The sequence below is a fragment of the Semicossyphus pulcher genome, unplaced genomic scaffold (assembly GCF_022749685.1).
Source record: "Semicossyphus pulcher isolate SPU_LCO1_2020_fin unplaced genomic scaffold, fSemPul1.0.p SCAF_10, whole genome shotgun sequence".
Taxonomy (NCBI): Eukaryota; Metazoa; Chordata; class Actinopteri; order Labriformes; family Labridae; genus Semicossyphus; species Semicossyphus pulcher.
Genome location: NW_027211604.1, coordinates 9,597,272 through 9,618,703, shown reverse-complemented (window position 1 = coordinate 9,618,703; position 21,432 = coordinate 9,597,272). Strand labels below are relative to the sequence as shown.

The following is a 21,432-nucleotide window of genomic DNA, read 5'->3' as shown; positions in this document are numbered from 1 at the left end:
TGTCCTACGATCATGTGCTACCGGCTGACTGCACGGAATCAGTACCCACAAACTCAATAACACACTACAATCCCCCATGGGCCAAGGCCAATTAAAAAAGTAACCGGTTCAAAGTTTGTCATGCTTGGCTGGCCCCAAACATAACTGTTAGCGCATTCAAACGGTAATTAAGTCCGGCCTCCCCATTGGAAACAGTACCGTGGCACAATTAAGGTAGCTGTTACTGAACAGGCAGCAGCTGTCATCGTTTCCCCCAGAGGGCCTGGAAGGAGTCTACAGCACTGAGAAAAACAAGGAGCGGCAATTAAAAGATACACTGATTATTTTCACAATTCTCTTTTTATTCAATTCAGTAACTGAAGTTTTAGAAATCACTTTTTTTTCTAACGTCTAGGTGGTTTTCTCTTTGGTAAGTAAGATGTCTTAACTGTATGCAGTTTTAGAATGCTTAGTATTTCCGTTAAAGTACTTATAATCAATTATTCGTGCTACTTTATACTTCCACTCCACTATTCAGTGTACATACTTTACTAAGCTTTAGTCTCTAGTGAGTTTTTGTTTTCAGAAAACATTGCAAGTACAGCTAAAATGACCAAGCTGGTTGACAAAAGGGTTTGAAAACTAGAGGAGTTGCCTTTTTTTTTTTCAAACTTCAAAAGTAAAAGGTTTCAGGCTGCTGGAAATTGTGCCAGCACTTTGCACTACTTCTCAGAAACAATATTAACCAAAGGAGTTCGTTTAAAAATATCAAGTACTTTTGCTTTTGGTACTTAACTTCATTTTCATGATTGTTTACATATTTTTATTTAAGTATATTTAAAACGCAGAATTTTCTCTTTTAAGTGAGCATTATTATAGTCTATAAGTTATTTAGTTTAGTTTAGTAAAGGATCTATCTACTTCCCAACCAACATTACGCAATTATTTTTCATAACCACAAAGAGTGTTCGGTGCAGCACTTAGCGGAAATGGGTTGGGTTTTTTAGCCATTCCTGACTCAACTAGGGGACAAAATGTGATGTTCAACAAAAATTATCAATGGAGAAATCTAGAAACAAAGACAACTGACACACTTGAGATGATCATGTTACTCATGTTATAATTAAGCCGATTACACGGTCAGTGACATGTTTATCATTTTACTCAAAGGTACCCTTGTGTGAAAGTGAAGTCTGGCTGTCCTCTGAGTCCTGTGAGTAAACTATTGTACAGCAGAGGGAGGAAAGGGACAGACTGTGACTTACAGCTGTTTGTTTTACCACAGTTCATTTAGAGATACAGGACGTAAAAACATGACTGAAATTTCCAAATTGTTTTCTTTTTTCTCTTTTATTGGTTTGTAATGACTATTAACATTCCGTTCATATCTGGGCCCAATAATAAATGACCTTGAAGTTTGGGAGAAATAAAGCTTAATGAGATAAAGTTCATAAAATCGACGTTACAATGTTCTCAGCCTTGATGCTTCTCGGAAACAGGAAGCAAGACAAAAGGTCATTTCAAGAACTAACAAATGTGGTACACGAATCCTGAGAAAGAGGAACTCAATTTTGTCTTGTTTCATTTCATAACATTCAGATATTACTTTTCTCACGTCATGGGCCAGGAGAAGACATGCACACACATAAAAAAAATCCTGCATAAGACAGAGTAACAGAAACTCCAAAATAAAAAAAGAAAGTCTGAAAGTATAAAACAGCATAACTCAAGAGCACACTGCTTTTTACTTCAGTGTACTAGCTTGTTAATGACTACATACTGTTGACCACAAAGATAAAGGAGTTATGGCAACTGAAAAGCAAAGATGAAAACATCGACATGTAGTGAAGTTTATAAAAGAAGTACCAAAACAACATTTTCAAAAGAAATATTTACTACTGTTTCAAATAGCTACTTCAATAAAGTACAATATAAACACATTTTAATTTAAAAACTCTGTTCATCAACATTTCTAGCAATTTTTTTTGTATATTGGTACACTTTTCTGGAGTGAAGTCCACATATAGATTTGCTGTATGTGGCGCATTTTCATCGCTGTAATTTTTTATCCCTGGTGAATCTCCCAAAACCCATTTCAAAATTTACTAACAGTGTGGTTTGAAAAACATGGCTGAAAACATTAAAATATGTCTTAATTCGAAATACTTTAGAGGGTGTTTGCATTTGTTGGAAGATACTTTTTTTTTTTAAACACCCAAAGGTTTAACTAAAGTTACTATAAAACACCAAAGAGAAGCATAACCTGTAACTAAGTCATTTTAAACAGCTTGGATTTCGGCTTTTATTGCAAATCATGCAGGATCATCTTTCAAGTGATGTTTGATCGTGTAATAGTTCTCACTTTATGGCACAGACTCAACTATCCTAAGAGGTGATATAAGCGGGCCGATTAAAATCTGATTTTAAAGTAAACTCTTTGCATGAAAAGACTTCCCTCTGAGGCCGACAGCTGATCCTTTTCCAAGAGAGTAATCATGATTTAACTCTGGAAATGTTGCATCATGATTGAAACCTTTTTAATGTGAAAAGACTGTCAAAAAGTAGGTCATGGTCAACATGTGAAGGTCCTGGTGGTGCAAAAACTCAACCACTTATTTAGCAACAAACGAAACCAGCAAATAACTCAACATCTCTCCAGACAAACGAGAACTTTCATGAGAGCAAAGAAAGGCTTTCTTATAACACCTACAAAGTTAATAGCACTCTTAAAACCAAACACTAATCTCCAAGTCAAAACTCAAATGAAGTTCAATGTCAAACATTATTCTGTTAAAACACTAAGTTAAAGCAACAGAAAAGAGGAGAAAGTCCTCTATATTCACATAGTACTCCTCAAAGTTAAATACAAACTAAAATCAATTGTAAATGTACAGAGAAACATGTGTTTCACTTTGTGTCAAACAGTGCAGGTCAGTTCAGTAGCTTTCACAGTCACTCCTTCCTCGATTCTGCGTCCTCCTTCATCTTCTGCTCCTGCATGCGACTGCGAGTGGAGCCTGCATAAATAAAATCATCAATATGTAAAAGGCACATACAGCCACACGTCACATAGACAGCAATACACGAGGAAGACTAATGAGAATATCAAAATGCAATAATAGAACTTATGACAGGAAGTGGCTTTCACTTACTCATCTCTGCAAGCTTCTGTATCAGTGTAGAATCTCCTCCAGATTTGCTGTAAAGGGAAAATACATAATGTGAGCTACAATATATGAATATATGCCATGACAAATCATATGTTTTAGGCTTTGATGCACATTTTAAAAAATAAAAACACCATTTGAAACCAACCTGCCATCGGCTTCATCCTGTCCGTCCACATCGAATCGTAACCTCTTCAGAGGTTTTGGAGTGGAGCCGAGATCCAGAGTCCTCTTAAAGGAGCGATCGCTGCTGTTTACCATCTGGTTGATCTTCTGGAACCGGTTGGACAGCTGCAGATAATAACAGAGAAGGTGAGGAAATTATAACTGCCATTGCACGTGTTAAATTGATATTATCCTTAAATGTGCTGCAATGCAAACAAAAGAGAGTCGTACCCCAAAAGATTCACCGATTGATACCAGCATTCTGTAAAGACAAAAACAAAGAAAAGCCATGTGCAATTATTAAAAATTGTTGTTTTTTAAAGGATCTGTATTATTTTCTTTTCCCTTTTTTTCCCATCAAGAACACAACAACAATCTTCCATGAATCTGCAGAACTCACCTGGATCGAGGAGTCATGATCCCGGGGGACATGCGGGAGCTCTTCAGAGGGGAGATGTACACATTGTTGCTTCCAGGCACACGCAGAGGCGAGTTGGGGAACTTGTAGGGGCTGCGTGGTATTTGAGGGATTGGAGAGAGGGTGGGCGGCTGCAGAAACATAACAGTAACAATGACGGGTTATAAGAGGCATGCACATTTGATCTATCTGTGAATGTGTTCAAATCAAACTATACATCAGGCGTCTCACCCTGGTAGACGCATACTGCAGGATGTTGGTTTTCAACTTCTGCATGAACACTTGGTTGTAGAAGACAATGATGGAGTCATAGTGGCCCTCAGAGATCAACACATGCTTAAAGGTCTGCAACATGGAGATACAAAGTTTATAATCATTGTATGTCATAATTAAACGTGACGTGTGCTGCAGCAGCAAAAATAAACCCGCAGGTTAATAGAGTGATTAAGAAGGAAAGGCGTCACCTCCTGGTTGGTGTTGGGCATGTTCTTGTACGCTGTGACGATGGTCTTGAAGCGCAGATCAACACTCTTCACTTTACATATGGCGTACATGGCTGACATCATCAGCTACAAGAACAAAGAGGAGCAGTTAGAGAAAGAACAAGAGAGAGAATGACGGATAAAAAGGGGAAAAAAGAAAGTGCCGTAATGTGTGTATCATCTTGTTGTTGTTGATGTTGCCTGTCTCTATCCTGCATCTCCCTCTATCACATCCCAGGCAGATGGTTGTTCAGCCTGTGCCTGGTTCTGCTCGAGGTTTCTGCCTGTTAAAAGGAAGAATCCTGCCACTGTGCCAAATGTTGCCAAGTGCTACTCGTGGTGGATTCATGCTGGGTCTCTCTCTAAATAATACAACAAAGAGTACAGTCTAGACCTGCTCTTTTTGTAAAGTGTCATGAGATAACTTTGGTAATGATTTGGCGCTATACAAATAAAATTTGATTGATTGATCGATGTCAGGTTACCTGGTCGAGGTGACGGTCTCTCATCAGTTCGTGCTCGTGCTGCAGAGTGTGTTGGAACAAGGTCCATATGATGGGCTCCAGTTCAGGGTGGGAGGACAGCAGGTAGGAGCAGAGCATCTTCAGCCTGGTGTAGGCCAGGCGGTACACTACAGAGAGAGGAAAGCACAGAGACAGTCAGACTTAAAGAGAAGCAACAAACAGGAATGTAAGAGTGGAACATTTGTGAAATGAACACACACTACACAGGTTATTTCTTAATACTTTCTTCAGTCTTATACAGATATAACGCCTAAAAATGTAGTAATTTCTAGTTTCCATCCCTGTCATAAAAAGAGGAGATTTTGTTTGTGATATGACCTCACTTTAGTAGTGCGGAGCTGGCAGTGACACACATCTTATTATCGAGAAGTAACCCAGAGAAACAGGATGTTGAGCATGTCTTGTAATTAAACCAAGTGTGTGTGTGTGAGAGCTTGAATGACATCTTACATTTTTTATAGAAGAGGCTGAGAGAGTTGGACTTCGGGAGACGTGGAGTCTGGCCAGCAGGCTGATTAGGAGGCTGAGAGGAAGGCTGAGAGCTGGGTGTGGCCGGGGACTCAGGAGGCAGGACGCGATGGCCGGGACGCATGGGAGACAGATATCTGCAAGGACAAGAGAGAAACCCAGAGGCCTCCATCAGTTACATAAATAAAAAAGTCAGTACTAAATGATTATCTCCACAACATGTAAACCATATATAATCAGTGGGTAGAGGAAGAGGTGCAGTATTAGTCGTGGAATTTAACAGATATCTTTTTCTTTTCTTCGAATACCCTGCCAAATGGTGCAAGCTCTAGTACTTATGACTCAGAGGGGTTTCACAACAGCTACAACGGTTTTTTAGTGTCAAAGAACGTTTGTCAGCTGCTGCATACCAGCAACAGAAAAACAGACGGATGGATTGTAGTAATGGTGGACTCACAGGTCGGCTGCGGTGTGGTTGTGCTGCAGTGGTTGGCTGAAGCTGGCTGGAGTTTCCACCTGCTCTGCTGCTCCGCCCTCATGCTCCTGTTTCAGCAGCTCATACAGCGGGGAGCCCTGCGGAGACACAGACATGATTTGTGACATTTAACCAAGTGTAACATTTTAAAATGAATTAATAGAAGCAGTTTGATTGTTCTGATGTGTAAAAGCAGAATTTTAATTACTTCTGAGTTTGTCAAGGAAAACCTCTTTTACTCAAAACAGCATCTTATTGGATCTTGGTCTGTCTATCTCCTTAATAAGGGACCTCTTCTTTTTATTGGTTTGAAGAATCTTGTGTGATACCAGGGTCCCTACATTATTTTTGGGTTTGCACTGCAGTGTCTTAATCAATGGAAAAAAGTTGCAGGTATCCGTGTGATCAGGAAGACAATTCTAATTAGATTTTACACACTAAACGTATTTGCAAAGACCCAATGTTAATCTTTAACTGAACTGATAACACATCTGTTCCTTGTTTAATGTTGACCCAAGGACACGCCTTACAATATTCTGACTAAAATTATAGTCACAGGAAAAGTCCCTTTTAACAGACACTTAACCTTCATGTTACTTAAAATGCATTGTAATTAAATGCCAACGCAGCAACAATCATCACCTACACACACATATCCACCTGTCAAACAAACATTTAAGTGAAGACCAGCGCTGCACGTGATGACAAACGTGCAAACAGACAAAAATCAGCCATGAGCTCATACAGGGAAGTGGGAGTGGTTTGCTACTCAGCGCTTTACACAGTGGCTGCAGGTACAGGCGTGTTATGAATACATTCTTTATGACAGGCATGCCACGCCCGGCTGACATTAAAGACAGATTTCAAAAGTACACTTAAACTCAATCATGCGTCAATAAACTCTATTTAAGCAAATAAATACTAACACTGTAATGTTTTATCACTTAACTGAAAATGAAAGTTTTATTGTCTATTCTTGGTTCAAGCTGTAAAACTATGCAACATACTATATTTGCAGGCAGATGAGAAGAGGTGTGTAAAGGAAAATATAAAAGGACCACACCAGTTTGTAAGAGTCTCATTATTTGAATTTCAAATAGGTGCACGAAACAAAGCAGCAATGGGAGGACTTTTGCCCCCGAGGAGGCTCCACCCTCCCTCTGTTCAACAGTCCGGCGAGTTCTTTGTGGTGGAGCCACTGACTTTCTGACTGCTGCGAGGTTACATGTAAGGAGAGCCGTGCTGCCTCGGGGCTGCTGCAGGAACAGACAGGAGGAGTAGAGAGGGGAAGAGCCACTCAACTGCTCACGGAGTTAAAGTGAGGCACATGACTTCTCTCGCAAAGGAATAAACATTTCAACCGTGAAAGACAAAAGGAAGAGACTTCCCTTAAATGAGGATTACAGGACGTGAAGGAAAGCTTCAACATACAGAGAATTGCTGTTAAGGAGTTTGGATACTAACAGGTATTACTTGGAGCTGCTGTATACTCAATACTTCACTATATAAAACCACACAAACTCAGTGTTCGCCGCCATTTCATGTTTTTTTTCAACCCAGAAGAAGTGTAAATGTTCCTGTTGTACAGCACATGGTTGGACTAACAAGCTGGATTTTTATGACTGACACGAGAACTTTTTCAACCTGTAAATGCTGCAAACTCTTCTGCCGGGTCTAAACATGAATAACAGCACCACGCAAATGGCTGCAATGAGCTTCAATCAAAATCACATGATCTGTAACAAGAGTGATGACTTTAAGTACCCTCTGTACAGCTCGGTTTTCAGCGTGGTGTTTGTGGTTGGGCTTCTTTTCAACATGGTGGCTGTTTACATTTTCTGCTGTACCCTGAAACTGCGAAACGAGACGACGACCTACATGATGAACCTGGTGGTTTCAGACTCTCTCTTTGTGCTCAGCCTGCCTTTTCGGATTGTTTACTTCATTAGACGTGAGTGGATGTTTGGAAGTGAGCTCTGCAAGATCTCAGTGGCCCTCTTCTACACCAACATGTACGGCAGCATCCTCTTCCTCACCTGTATCAGTGTGGACCGTTTCCTGGCCATTGTGCACCCGTTCCGATCCCAGGCTATTCGTACAAAGAGGAATGCCAAACTGGCCTGCTGTACGGTGTGGGTTTTGGTGCTTTCTGGAAGTATACCCACCGGGTTCCTTTTGGATACATCTTCACCCAAGAATGTGAACTCGTCCACAAGCTACTGCTTTGAAAACTACTCCAAAAAGCAGTGGAAGGCCGAGCTTTCCAAGGTGGTGGTGTTTATCGAGACTGTGGGCTTCATCATCCCTCTCCTGCTCAACGTCTTCTGCTCCGTCATGGTGCTACGGACGCTGAGGAAACCCCAAGCCATCAGCCGCGGAGGGAGCCTCAACAAGACTAAGATCTTGAGGATGATCATCGTGCATCTGCTCATCTTCTGCTTCTGCTTCATCCCCTACAATGTCAACCTCATGTTCTACGCTCTGGTTCGCTCAAACATACTAAAGGGGTGCGACGCAGAAGACGTGGTCAGAACCATCTACCCCATTGCTCTGTGCATCGCAGTGACCAACTGCTGTTTTGATCCAGTCATCTACTACTTCACTTCAGAGACCATTCAGAGCTCCATCAAACGAAAGTCCACAGTCTGGCACAACGGTGCCCGGCTATTCGACAGGCTAACGATGGACAGCACGCAAAGCAGTCCCAACACAACGCCCAAAAGTCTGACCCTGAGGACTCCGAGATCCAAAATGTTTGACAATGAGTCCACAGTCTGATGACTTATGTAATATGATTAATAATTCAGTGAGTATTGCTGGTAAAACTTGATTTGTATCAGAGGACGTAGGTGGAAGCAGAGTGCCCTTAAAGATCATAACAACACACAAACACATGGTTACTAAGGAGTCACTCTCTGATCTTCTGGACAACACAAAGACTTTGGACGGGGACTCGAGACGCTGATCCCTTCAGTCAATAAAGAGCGGAACAAATCGAAGAAAAGACATTTTTAAATAAGTGTGTGGCAGCATAGAAACCCTTTATTAGGGCGACAAGTCACAACACATACTAGAAAACTCTTCATTCTGTATGGAAATGAGTTCCTGTGTTTTTGTGGAAATGACAGGTGTATGAGCCAAAGTCATTAACATTGTGCTGCAATTGAGTAAAGCTGGTATTGTAACTGTAGTCTTATTCCTAAGAGCAGATTCTCCTTCTGGAAAATTCCGTTTTGGCAAAGCTCAAAAGTATTAAAACTCTTTGTATGTGCTGTATCGTGCAGTTTTGTCTTGTAGTTGAGGCCTCGCTGAGGCTTTTAAGCACTTTATAGAGCAGCATGTTCTATAACAGCTTTTGTATCTTGTACTGAAAGCCAATTAAAGTTATTTACTACTTGTCTGATAGAGTGGGGTGTTGTGAAATATGTGACATTAGCATTCACCGTCTCTAAACGCCACCAAATCATTTGTCTAGACTTATTAGTCATAGAGGTACCAACGACAATGCTACTGATGTTGGCCAATGCTAAGAAAGCATAATGAGTCAATAAGCTTTAAAATGTGGATTCGAGGTGTGGCCAATATGTTACAACAATGCACTCATTGCATAATCAAAATAAGTAGTTCCTTCTGTAGAGAATGTGGTACTTTAAAAAAACCTAAAGATATGTCAAGATAGAATATTCATTACAGTGTTTCAATGGTGTTTGATTGGAGTGAAAACACAGCTCGTAGTGTAAATAGGATATGGTGCAGCTGGAATGCATGTGAAATATTTGTTCCTTCTTGTAAAAGCTGTGCGCTGCAAGACTGAGCGCTACTGCATTCCTGTAGAGAGGCTTAGCCTGAGGGTCTGCACTGACATGGGTAGACTCATCACCACCGCTACACTGCGGGGAAGGATTGCGAAACCAGAGCAGGCGAGCGACAACATGCCTCCGGAGAGAAAAGTACATTTACAAATTAGCACAGATGTGGCAACAGCAATTCTGAGGAAAGACCCGGCGAATCATCCAGAGTTGAAACATAAAACTGGAATCTTTGAGACAAATGAAACATTTAGCAGCGTCAAATGTCAAATGTAAAACAAATCCGATTATATGAGGGTACAGCTGGAATGTCTCCCACCAGCACAAATTAAATATTTGTACTGGATAAAGGGTTTAGAAAAAATTATTCTGACCAGCTCGAACCTGAAATGATGAACAAATAGCCTTGTTAAACTAAAATATAAAAAGGATATACTAATATTAGCCGACAAATAATAAAGAATGTCAATATTCATTATTATGTTAATAAAAATAGGTGGTGTGCAACGTCATAATCTGTTCCATGTTAGCCTCAAAATTATTAAATTAAAATTAACTCAACAAATTCAAGGCTGCTCGAGTTCAGCTGCCTGAAAAAAGTGACCGGGTCACCTTTTATCCAAATCTGATTTGTATCTGTATGCACACAGCTAAACACCAATATTTTACACTAGGGGTGGGAATCACAGGTTAACTCACGATACAATACAATACGGTACAATACGATACGTGGCCCACGATATTATCATGATGCAGCAATTCTGCAATCAAGCAATATCACACGAGAGGGAGTGATGTAGTAGTAAATATAAACCTCGGCTGTGATTCAGGCGTAGGCAGCAGGCCGCAGATAATCACAGCCGTGATGATGTTCAGTACAACAACGCAACCTCGAGTGTTTATAATGCGTCTATACGACAATTATACAAGAAGCAAATAGTAGTAAAAAATATTAATCAACAACATATGATTTTTTGCTTCACCAACTCAACAAGTTTCACAACTTAACTGAAACTGGACTGTTGCCGAGCAGCCCAAACATTCTCCTGCACTGTTTCCACACATTATCAGCTGTTTTCTTATCATGTACATTTAGCTGTATGTTTTAATTTATCATCAACCAGTGAAATGAGCTGGTACATTTGAGTCTGCTGTAATGTTAATTAACAGTATTCAGAGCACATGGCTGAGGCGGAGTGATACACAGAGTGAAAAGTCCCAGTGAAGTTCTTCTCTATATCAGCACTAATGGAATGCCTCTTATCCAATCAGATTACTTGGTCGAAACTAACTGTTGTATAATAATAGATACATTGCAAGATAAGCACATAACCATATAACATGATATCTGATTAACTTCTTCTTTGGCTAATTCATCTCTGTTCACGTTACCCTTATGCATGTCATAAGCGCCACCGCGAGGAGTCTCGAAGTAGTGACACGATGAGTCAAAATCGCAGGGAAATCTGTTTAGAGCGACACATATTTGTAGATTAAATTACTGATATTTGGAGCCCATTGATAATTGTATTGCAAAAGTCAGGACGACGATATATTGCTTTACCTCTAATTAAGACAAATATATCCTGACAATGGTTTACTCTGGTCCTCTCTTGGGCTCTACAACCTATACACAGAGATCTGTCCAGAAGCTTTATACCGGATAACACCTTCTTTCGGTGCATTGTTGGTGTTCCTCTATCAGCTGGCTGACAAATAGAGTTAATGTTTAACTCTAATGACCGGTGTGCGTTTATAACAAGCAGCCATAAACACGACTCCCACCCCGACAGTAATAAAACGATCTGTGACTTAATTTTAAAGCTAATGACACAAATCAGTCCAATGAGAAGTAGTTAGTTAAAACCAGATAAGGAGCCAAACTAGTGATCTTTATGTACTTTATGAACGTTTGACTAAATTAGTTCAAAAGTATGTAGGTAGAACAAACCCACAAGAAGTGTGTGTAGGAGAGGAGAGAGAAGGGGTACATAGGGAGAGAGAGAAAGAGAGAGAGAGAGAGACCTTGACCTGTGTGTCATTGTAGGCGTGAACTGTTACAGCATCCAAACAAGTGATCCTGCTGCTGACCAGCTGCTGACTGGATGAATAACTTCATCACACGGTCACAGCATCGATGACATCCTGATACCGGTGAGTGATGAAGATTTATCTGTTATAATATTCTCAACTGTTTTACAAACTGTGCTTACATGTACGCTATATAATAGATACGTCATCTATACTATGCCATTGTTATAAAATGAATATAGACTAAATGAAGAATAACTGCATCATCTTATCAGGTTTTGGTAGAAACGTAAGTTTAAAAAAAAAAAAAAAAAAAAAAAGGTCCATAAATAGAATCGGACAAGAAATAAGACACGATTAGACAATATAATTTTATGTTTGTGATATTTGACATTTTCTTTGGCTTTAAAAATTAAAGAATGCGCAAAAAAAAAAAATACAATTACTGGTAAATGTAATGTGATGAGCTAAAGGAACACAAAACTGCTTCATGCATGCATTTTCAAGATCAATTCAACAAGTACAGACTGTGTGGACTATTTGTGATAATTAATAATTAATAATTAATAAAAAATAATGAAATAATGATTACAAATATTTTTTATAATGAATAAAAAAGTATGATACCAGAGTTGATATTGTTTGCCAAGGGGAATTTTTTGCGCCTTATGTTATGGAAAAATATAATAATGCGTATCAAATTATGTTACTGAGAAACTACTTTACAATGACTCGAAGTTGTGATGATCAATGAGCTAAATTAATTAGTATTTTGGAAAGTGTTCAGAGGCAAAGAATCATCATATCATTAGTGTTAAATGATATCTGCAGTGGGAGCTCTATTGAAATGACCAATCAGTGGTATTGATTAGCTCACTGGTGAGTTTGTGACTGGAGTGTGCGGAGCTGTTCAAAGTTAATAATTCATGGTAAATTAGTCTCAAAAATAAATTATGTGAAATGAGAGACAGAGAAGTCACAAAACGTGTTATGATGAGAAAAATGCATAAGTAACGAGTGCTTAAAATCCAAACACCTGATACCTTATAAAGATCCTTATAAATCTTATAAATATCCTTATAAAGATCCTTAAAAAGATCTGAACACCTCTGACCACCCCAATTAAAGATTATGAGCTTTGCTAAAAGTGTATTTTGGGCAGGGCAGTAGTATTTCATGGTGAAATGTTTCTTTTTCCCCACACTGCATGTAATGAAAGCAAATGTTTGCTTGTTTTATGAGAGCAGGAAGTCGCAGTTAAACTTTATTGTCAGAATGCGTCTAACTGTCGCCCTGCATATCAAATATTAAATGCAGGTGTGTTGGCTTACGCAGTGTGTTCATCTCACCTCAGGAAATTTACATTACATAAAAAGCCGGCATTTTCTGTTCATTAACTTTTTACTTGCCACAGGTTTAACTACTGCAGCAGAGGTAACTGGCCATGTTCCTACCTTGCATCACAGTAATTTAAAGTGTTGGAGTAACGAAGCATTTTGGGACATGGAGCTGTGGAATACAACAGTTGAGCCAGAAAAGCCATTCTCCTTTCTGTCTAACTGCACGGTGGACACCAGCTACCGCTTCACCTTCTATCAAGTGTCTTACAGTGTCATCTTCCTGTTGGGGTTAGCCACCAACAGCCTGGCTCTGCGCAGACTGTGTCTGTCTCCCTGCACCATGAACAGCACCGGCATCTACATGGTCAGCCTGTCAGCTGCAGACATGTTTTTTGTAATCTCTCTGCCCCTGAGGATATACTACTACCACCAAAAGGCCAAAGCCCCATCCGGTTGGACTCCTGGGGTGGCTTACTGCCACCTCACTTTCATCCTTAAATACATCAGCCTGTATGGTGGCATCTTCTTCCTGGTTTGCATTGCGGTGGACCGTTACTTAGCTGTAGTGCACCCGCTGGCATCAGCGCTCCGCAGGCAGCGTGTTGCTCAGCTGCTTAGTGGGGGGATCTGGTGCCTGGTGCTGGGGCTCAGTGTGGGTCTGCCTCTGCTGCGCACTGCAGCCGCTCGCCCACACCAGCCCTGCCTGCTGGACCCGACCTATCCCCACCACCGCACCATCATCCTGGTGGCTCTGGGCTTAGTCTTCGGGTCATTTCTGCTGCCCACTGTGGTTCTTCTCTACAGCTACTGCAGTGTGCTGAGTGTGCTCCGTCAGCCGAGGCACCGCTCCCGCAGCAAGCGCCGCAGCCGCCAGCACACACTCACAATTATTTACTGGGTGCTGGGCGTCTTCCTGCTCTGCTTTGTCCCCTATCACATCAACCTGCTGGGATACACCCTCACACATGTGGGGCTGCTGCCCCATTGTGGTCTGGCTAAGGTGACCAGGGCTGTTCACCCAGTGATGCTATCATTAGCAAGCTCCAACTGCTGCCTCAATCCACTCATCTACTATTTCTCCAGCAGCCTGGTGCACAGGGAGGCAAACACGGGAGGAGGCAGTGGCAGCCAGTGACACAGATCAGCTCACAACGCACACACACACACACACACACACACACACACACACACACACACACACACTTTACCTGAAGAGCGCTACTATACTTAGTCGTTGATATGTTGGTCTTATGTTGCTTAAGTTATTCTTGAACTGTAGTAATAATTCATGTATATAAATAAATCTGCTGTTAGTTTTTTCATGCATTGGACCAATAATTGCTTCATGTATTTATAGGTGTATTTGCAGGGTGTCTTTGTGTTGTGTATGCATGAATCCTATTAAACACTGTCACATTACTAGCACAGTGTAGTATTGATAAGAGACCAAACTGACCGTCCTCCACGCGATCCTCTCCATGATGAGGTTCTCACAGGTCTCGAGATGCTTGACTATATCTTTGCTCAGAGTGGGATCGGCCTTGATGAAGCTCTCGATGACTTTGTAGAAGTCGAAAGCTGCGAGGTTGACAACATCCAGTATCCAGGGGAAACACACGTCTGTTTCAGCTGCGTCACCAGCGCTGTGGCTGTATCCTCCAGTCCTGAAACTGCTCTCTATTCACAAGGAGCAAACGACATCGTTATTAGTGTATCAGATCTACAAGAAGTGTTAATATTTACATATATTATTGATCACTGTTAGTTTATTCAGATTTAGTAGATGACTGTATCTGAAATCAACTTGTGGGACTCACCTCCATATGTTGCCATGACCACCTCCACAGCGCAGGCCAACAGTGATGTGTGGAACGTGGAGTCATTGAGGAGTTTACTGAAAGGAAATCATAAGAGTCAGCTCAAGGCAAGTAATGCTTTGCTATAAATAGACATTTAACTAAAACAAAGTACGCATGCGCAACAGAATAGTAACACAACATCTGACCAGCTTAATATTTCCTGAAGATTATAACAAACATTAAAAAGCACATACCTGAAATTTTGCACAGACAGTCGCTTCTCTTCCTACAAAACGGACAATATGAGATATACGAAAAAAAACCACATCAGTAAGAGTTATTTTAGACACTGTATGGAGTCTACAGCTCATGTGAGATACTTTGTATTGCTCTCCATTATCATGTCAAGAAAAGTTATAAAGGGAAAAGAGACTTTGACTCTTGTAAATATGTTTTAAATTATTTATAAGACGGAGAAGATCATTTCAGTTTTCTGCCTCTCAATAAAACAAAAACAATTAAATATTGAACATAATTGTTGATAAATAAATAACGTACCGATTTCAGCATTGACTCCATGACTTTGTAATACAGTCTGACACCCAGGGTAAACCTCTGAAAGACACAGGAGATATACAAGTCAGACAATAAAGAATTTGAGCATAGCAGGTATTAAGATAATTCTTGTGTTTCTTTATACCTGTCTGCCGAGTACTACACAGCGCGGGCCGACTGCCTGACCAAACCTCTGGCTGAACGCCAGCCCCAGTGTCTCCAAACGCTTCAGCACTTCCTGCGTCGGGTCCACGGTGCAATTCTGCCCACAGGAAGAAAGTAAACAGGAAATAAGTCACATTAGGGTTTAAAATACACTTTCATGGCACAATTTGATCAGTGACAAGAGACCCACTTTAAAATATGTAGCCAAGTTAGTAGATGGCTGATCTCCACTGGAAGTGAGGTCTCCTCTCAACTGCTGAATGGAGGTCATGGCAGCTCTGATGAGACAAAACACAAATCAGACAGTGCTGAAGGACGGACTCAGGTGTTAAGGTAGACACCTCATAATCTACATAGAGTACAAGAAATACAAGAATAATATCCAATGTTTGGTTTTTCTGTGTGTCGGTACACATTTATTAAATATTAGCTCTGCTATTTAAACATCTAAAGGCATGACTATGAATATTATATAATTAAATATTTTGTAAGCAAAGCAATACAACTCATAGTTATCCTGACTTTAAAACATTTTTTTTAAAGTAGTAAGTTTGTAATTTTATAATATAGTTTTTACTTCATTTCAGTCTCAGACAATTATGAACACTCTCTCTCTCTGGGTAAACTATCGTTTAAACAGTGACTAGTGACGGCTGACTACTGACCTGATCGGCGTTTGGGGAGGGACGATGATGCCGTCCTCATCTGGCAGGTTTTTCTTTGGCGTTCTCTCCACCTGTGATCTGAATAGAGGAAGAGATCATTAAACACTTCTCTTTAAAATCAGTCCAAAACCAAAACACTGAATGGTAAAGAGAAGAAGAAATTACATCTCGGTTTTAGGCGGGAGAAGAGTCTCATCCCCGTCGAAAAACAGGCGTCCATCAAAGTCTCTGCTCTTGAGGTAGTGCTCTTCATATAGTTGGTTGAGGTCATTCACCTGTGGAGAAAATTAAAGGTTGAGGTTACTTATAGTCAGGTGGCTCCCTACATACAAATTAAAAAGAACAAATACACAAGGGTAAAACACATATGTTTTTAATTGTAGTGCATTGTATACAGAATTTAAATAGTTCACCATTAAATTCATTATTTAAAGGCTTACTATGCGACTTTTATGTCCAGTAGATGTCGCCTGTGGTACCGTTTTGGAGACATTTCTAAGTGTTATACTCTACTATGTAGTACCAAGTGAACATAATTATAACAGAGCAAACAATAGAAACTGGTTGGTAGGTCTGTTCAGGGTCATCTAGGCAGAATGCATGTTACAGCTCGAGCTGCAGTTGACTGTAGCCCGGCCCACTACTGCGGGCTAACGTTAGCACACTTTAGTTTATTATGCATGTTGCTACAGGCCCCCGCTAGCATGGTTAATTACACAGAATGACCGTGATATGATAACGCTACAGAACACTAAGCAAGCAAGCAAGAAAGTGTAACATAAGCAGTGAGTTAGCCATCATCCCTAACATAACTCCAGTATGCGTACATGAAGTCTTGTCCTAAGACTGTCGTCTGCAATGGCGCCTCCGTCTGTCTGTATCTGATCAAAACATTAAATAGGGCAAAACTCCAACTTGTCCAGGCAAGATTAGGATCACAGACTGAGAAGAGCTTTGTGCTATAAAATCACCTATAACGCACATTTAATTTCCAGTGTATCCCAGGTCCCTCATAGCTCAGATCAATAAAGTAAGACATACACATAACATACATGAGACACTTGTAAAAATGAGGTACACCACCTGTCCATAACAGGGGAAATGGAACAGTAAAATAAATATGTCCTGCGTCCTTCTTCAGAGTAGTGTGCCGGTGTCAGCAAACAGTAGCATCCTGTCTCTTTTGTTTTTACACCTGCCTCTGCATTATACTACCCTGACACACTAAAAGAGGACCCCCTGCCTGAGTACACATTTTCCTGACACCATGTATGTGAAAACAAACATGTACGAGCATCAAAGAGAGCATCCACCAGCTGTCAGACACTCAAACATAGGTGAAGAGCAGACGCTGAAGCCAAACAGGAGAGTAAAAAAAGCCTTCTAACCTGAGGTAAGTCTGGAGATTTTGACAGATCCAGTGAGTCCAGGAAGGCAGAGAAGCTGGTCTGGTATACATTCTTCACCTGAAAATATAATAAGCAGGCAATTGAAGCCAAATGCACACAGAGCGGAGGGCACAGAAATGTGTTTGTATGATGCCTGTAAGAACAATACAAAGAGTGGCCTCAGACCTCTTCTGTGTTGCACTCATTCTCGTCGCACAAGGTTTTCAGAAGCTGCAGATCCACCTCCGGCTCTGCAGGTCGGGATTTGGCTTTGCTCTGGTTGCGTCGAGATGTTCGTGTCGGGGGGCTCTGAATCTTGCTGATAGCTGATTCTGAAGGAAAAATATAAGAAAGGGTTGAAAAAGCCCAAAACAATAAATACTTTGATTACACAGAACATCCATATCTGAGATTGCGCTATAAAACAAGACTTACAGATATCCCTATTTTACTACACTGAACTATAAATCTGCTATTTAGCAAACAACTATAAATTCAGTCAACAGCAATAAAAATGTGCAGTCATATTTACATTCTTAACAGGTTTTACAGTGTGTATACAATAAACGTTTTACCACTACAGTTTTCAGAGTTTTAAATAAGTTAGGCCTATAGAAGGTTTTCTAAATAAAGACAAAGGTAGACAGACTAATGAATCTCAAGCTTACTGTAAAGAGGCTGCAGAAGCTCAGCGGGACAGCGCTTGATGCACAACTCCAGCGTACAAAGCAGCAGCTGGAATGAGATGACCAGGTCATCCTCCATCTGCAGGGCCCTTCCTGCAAACAGCAGAGACGCAGAACATAAGAAGCATCATCACAACAATGCTGCTGCACACTGGAAACAGAACTGTGACCATAAGAAGACTCATTTCCAATTGAGCTCCATAGCTGAGCATGTAGATGACAGAAGATGCAGCAATATGAAAACTAGTCCATGGAGTGTGTTATCAGCTTGATCCAACTTGTCTTTGTTGTTGTGTTGAAAGACTTAACCTACCTTTGGCCAGAAGAAACATTGTCCAGCAGCTCCGCATGGTCTCCCTCTCCCTTGAGAAAATCAAATATTAATCATCACCTGCATCACATCAGGATACTAAATAAGGAAGGTGATAAGTACATTCAAGTCACTTAAGTGTTCGATAAGACTTACTTTTCATCCGAAACCAAAGCAAAAATTTTCTTGCATGTTCTGAAACAAAGAAAATACATTATGCACATTCATAATTTTGCCCCAAAAATGTCTACATGAATCAAGCACCTGTTCTGTATTCATGTGTTCACTCACTTCTCAAACCTCTGGTAGAGAGCCAGCGTCACATCATACTTGTTCTCAAGTCGTGTCAGAGCTGAATTCACCTTGGTACTTATAGTATCCAAGTTCACATCCAACTTCCTCACCAGAGCCACAAACTGCTTTACACTACAAACAAAGGATGAATGCGGTGGAGAGATTAAACAAACTGACTAAAATTGCAAAACCACATACTATACAAATAATTTCCCAGTCCATGTTTTATAGCATAAAAGTAAAAAAGGAAAATGAATAAGTTATAATTTCACGCAGTAAAAAAAAGCAATGTTGCAATTTGAGTGCCAAGAAGCATTCACTAATAACAGACATCAAGCAGAGCAAGTACATAGTTATGACTTACTTCAGACTGACTGCTTTCAGAACCTGAGTTACAGTGAAACACAGGACATCCATGTCTGTTGCTGACACAAACAGACAAGCCCCCCACAGCCGTTTTTGACCGTCCTGAAATGAAATGTAAAAATCATGCAACGTTTTCACTCACATCCTGATTTTACAATCATCAGGGGGACTGATTCCAAAAGATCAGTTAGAAATAAGCCTGTTAAACTGAAATGCTGGGCTCACCCAAAGCAAGCAAATCAATCTAAAATGTTAAATTCAATTCCAAAGATGATACTTCTTTTGTGATACTTCAGTGTCTTTTGTGTGTTTGCTTATTATGTGTGGTGCAACTTCGTCTTCTCTCCTTTCATTAGGGCTGGTATGGTAACTATTTGGCATTAATGTCATTGTTCATCTACTGGAACTTTTTGTGTACCCTCTGCAGATGAAGTCTCTCTGCGACTTCATCTGCATGCATGTCAATTTTCTATACTGTACTCAGCTCCTGTTTGAAAGGTAAGAACCACACAATATTTGTTTATGTTGTACCAAATTCATGTGGGAGGATAATTACAGTTTTAACTGAGGATCTTCAATATTGTGCGTCAAATATGAGAAAGCAAGCAAAAAGCATCACAGACAGGAAGAGGGGTGGTTGTGAATAAGTGTTGATTATAACTCTTACTTTGTAGATGCCTGAGTGGCCATTCGATTCTGCCCAAACAGGAAATGCTAAGTTAGCTGTGTCCTCACTTACAAAGTTGTCTTCACCCAGCGTAATACAATTTTAACATAAGCATTTTCCTTGTACTTTAATGTGACAGTCGATATGATCCCATAAAGACTACTATTTAAGTATAAATACATACGGAGGCTTCGTCCATGGAGTCTTGAACAGTTTTCCACAGCTTCCATGCCTGTTCACACACCAGGTCTGTCACATGAAGGCTTTTACACAGGGTGACAAACTCAGCATCCTTGTCTCTGTGTCTAGAGGATGAAGGACAGAAATCAGCATCATGGGCATCACAAACACAGTTTTAGGAAATCACAACATGCTGCTCGGACGACAACAGACTCCCAGTGCGGGACCATTCATGTTTGTTAGCCAAAGTTTGTGTCAGACATTAGGGCTATTTGTGGATAAGAACAGTGTTATACATCGTGTGACACCTGTAAGTAAATAGTAATACTCTGTGCCCAGTTAATAAAGATTAAAGAGGTTAATATTTGTCAGGTATTAACTCTAAATACATGCCTGTATCCCTTTTAAACAGCTAGCTAGTCAGCCTAACGGTTAGTCACTTTAGCTAGCTAGCGAGAGTAAAACACCGGCAAAAACTAGCCAACAAAAACCTACAGTGTAAAATATTTTACAGAATAACTGACCCATTATCTCACTGTGTATGTGCCACTTGAACCTGTACGAGGAAACACAACTTTTCTTACTTTCTAACAGATAACTCCGGACTCTCCTTCTTGTCCGGTGAAGCACCTTCAGCACTGAGCTTCGGCTCTTTGCTCTGTGTCGTCCCAGAGTTTCGCTTTTTAGGTGGCATCTTGGTGTCCGGTTACCTAACAAGGAACTAAAAAACTTAAAAGTGAAACTATATTTTGAAGGCAACAAATTATGCTTACTAAATTTAAAGCCCACTTTACGAGTTCCGTGGCAACAATACAACAACCCTGACTGACTTCCTGAAACCGTGCTTAAGTGTGTGCTCGTTTTGTCACAACGATGTACGCCGCCGGAGGCCGGAGCCGACACTTTTAGACGCCCTCTAAAGTAGGTGTTCTCGACCCCATGTACATTAGCCTATTCACTAGGTTTTCTGATGATATGTCTCTATTTAACACCTCTATTTCAGAAACTACTAATAAATATTGACGTTATAGCTTAATATTTGTCTTAAACGCTCTGTGTTTTGATACTGAACAGAGTGTGCTTCCACCGGGATCACGTGACCAAACCGCAAACAAACTAACCCAAACTCACGAGACAAAAACGCGGGAAAATATCTACGCCACATCCGCTCATTTGTATTTATCCCGCCATCCAAATAAAGTACAAAGGGTTTATCCCATAAACTGTATTGGTTTATCCCTAGCCCATTACTGCATACATGGAGAAACGACTCATCATTTCAGCTATTCTAACGTAGTTGTAAAGTTACTACAATGTGTGTACCCATGTATGTACATATGTTATATTATGTTACCGTAGTATCATCATGATAATTACTTTTTAACCCCCCCGCCCCATAAATATATATGATTTATTTTTATTTACATATTGATTTATTGCTTGCCTATTATTAATGTGTCTTTCTCTCCTTACCCTTCCCTGGCTATTGGAAAAAATAC

At 40.4% G+C, this 21,432-nt stretch overlaps 3 protein-coding genes across 4 annotated transcripts; 2 read left to right on the top strand and 1 right to left on the bottom strand.

The window, feature by feature from the left end:
* Positions 1–1,119: 1,119 nt before the first annotated feature.
* rb1 (retinoblastoma 1) lies at positions 1,120–20,760 on the bottom strand. Of its 2 annotated transcripts, XM_069668659.1 has the most exons (28): positions 20,518–20,599; positions 19,938–20,058; positions 19,754–19,782; positions 19,085–19,188; positions 18,718–18,852; positions 18,583–18,621; positions 18,430–18,479; positions 18,099–18,209; positions 17,617–17,762; positions 17,431–17,508; positions 16,208–16,317; positions 16,043–16,120; positions 15,568–15,655; positions 15,358–15,474; positions 15,216–15,272; positions 14,912–14,943; positions 14,676–14,752; positions 14,315–14,535; positions 5,661–5,776; positions 5,186–5,340; positions 4,697–4,842; positions 4,194–4,298; positions 3,961–4,074; positions 3,712–3,860; positions 3,543–3,573; positions 3,295–3,437; positions 3,132–3,178; positions 1,120–2,996 (listed from the first exon to the last, which is right to left on the bottom strand). In XM_069668659.1, exons 2-28 carry the CDS (start codon positions 19,981–19,983, stop codon positions 2,932–2,934), a joined length of 2,589 nt encoding a protein of 862 aa, XP_069524760.1. In that variant the 5' UTR covers positions 19,984–20,058; positions 20,518–20,599; the 3' UTR covers positions 1,120–2,931. The 2 variants fall into 2 exon arrangements, with proteins under 2 accessions (XP_069524760.1, XP_069524752.1); XM_069668651.1 differs by lacking the exon at positions 19,754–19,782 and having other exon boundaries at positions 20,518–20,760.
* Positions 6,917–9,048, top strand: lpar6b (lysophosphatidic acid receptor 6b). The gene has a single exon (XM_069668671.1). It carries the CDS (start codon positions 7,329–7,331, stop codon positions 8,454–8,456), a length of 1,128 nt encoding a protein of 375 aa, XP_069524772.1. The 5' UTR covers positions 6,917–7,328; the 3' UTR covers positions 8,457–9,048.
* LOC138599413 (lysophosphatidic acid receptor 6) lies at positions 13,022–13,993 on the top strand. The gene has a single exon (XM_069671087.1). The coding sequence runs from the start codon at positions 13,022–13,024 to the stop codon at positions 13,991–13,993; it is 972 nt and encodes a 323-aa protein (XP_069527188.1).
* Positions 20,761–21,432: the final 672 nt, after the last annotated feature.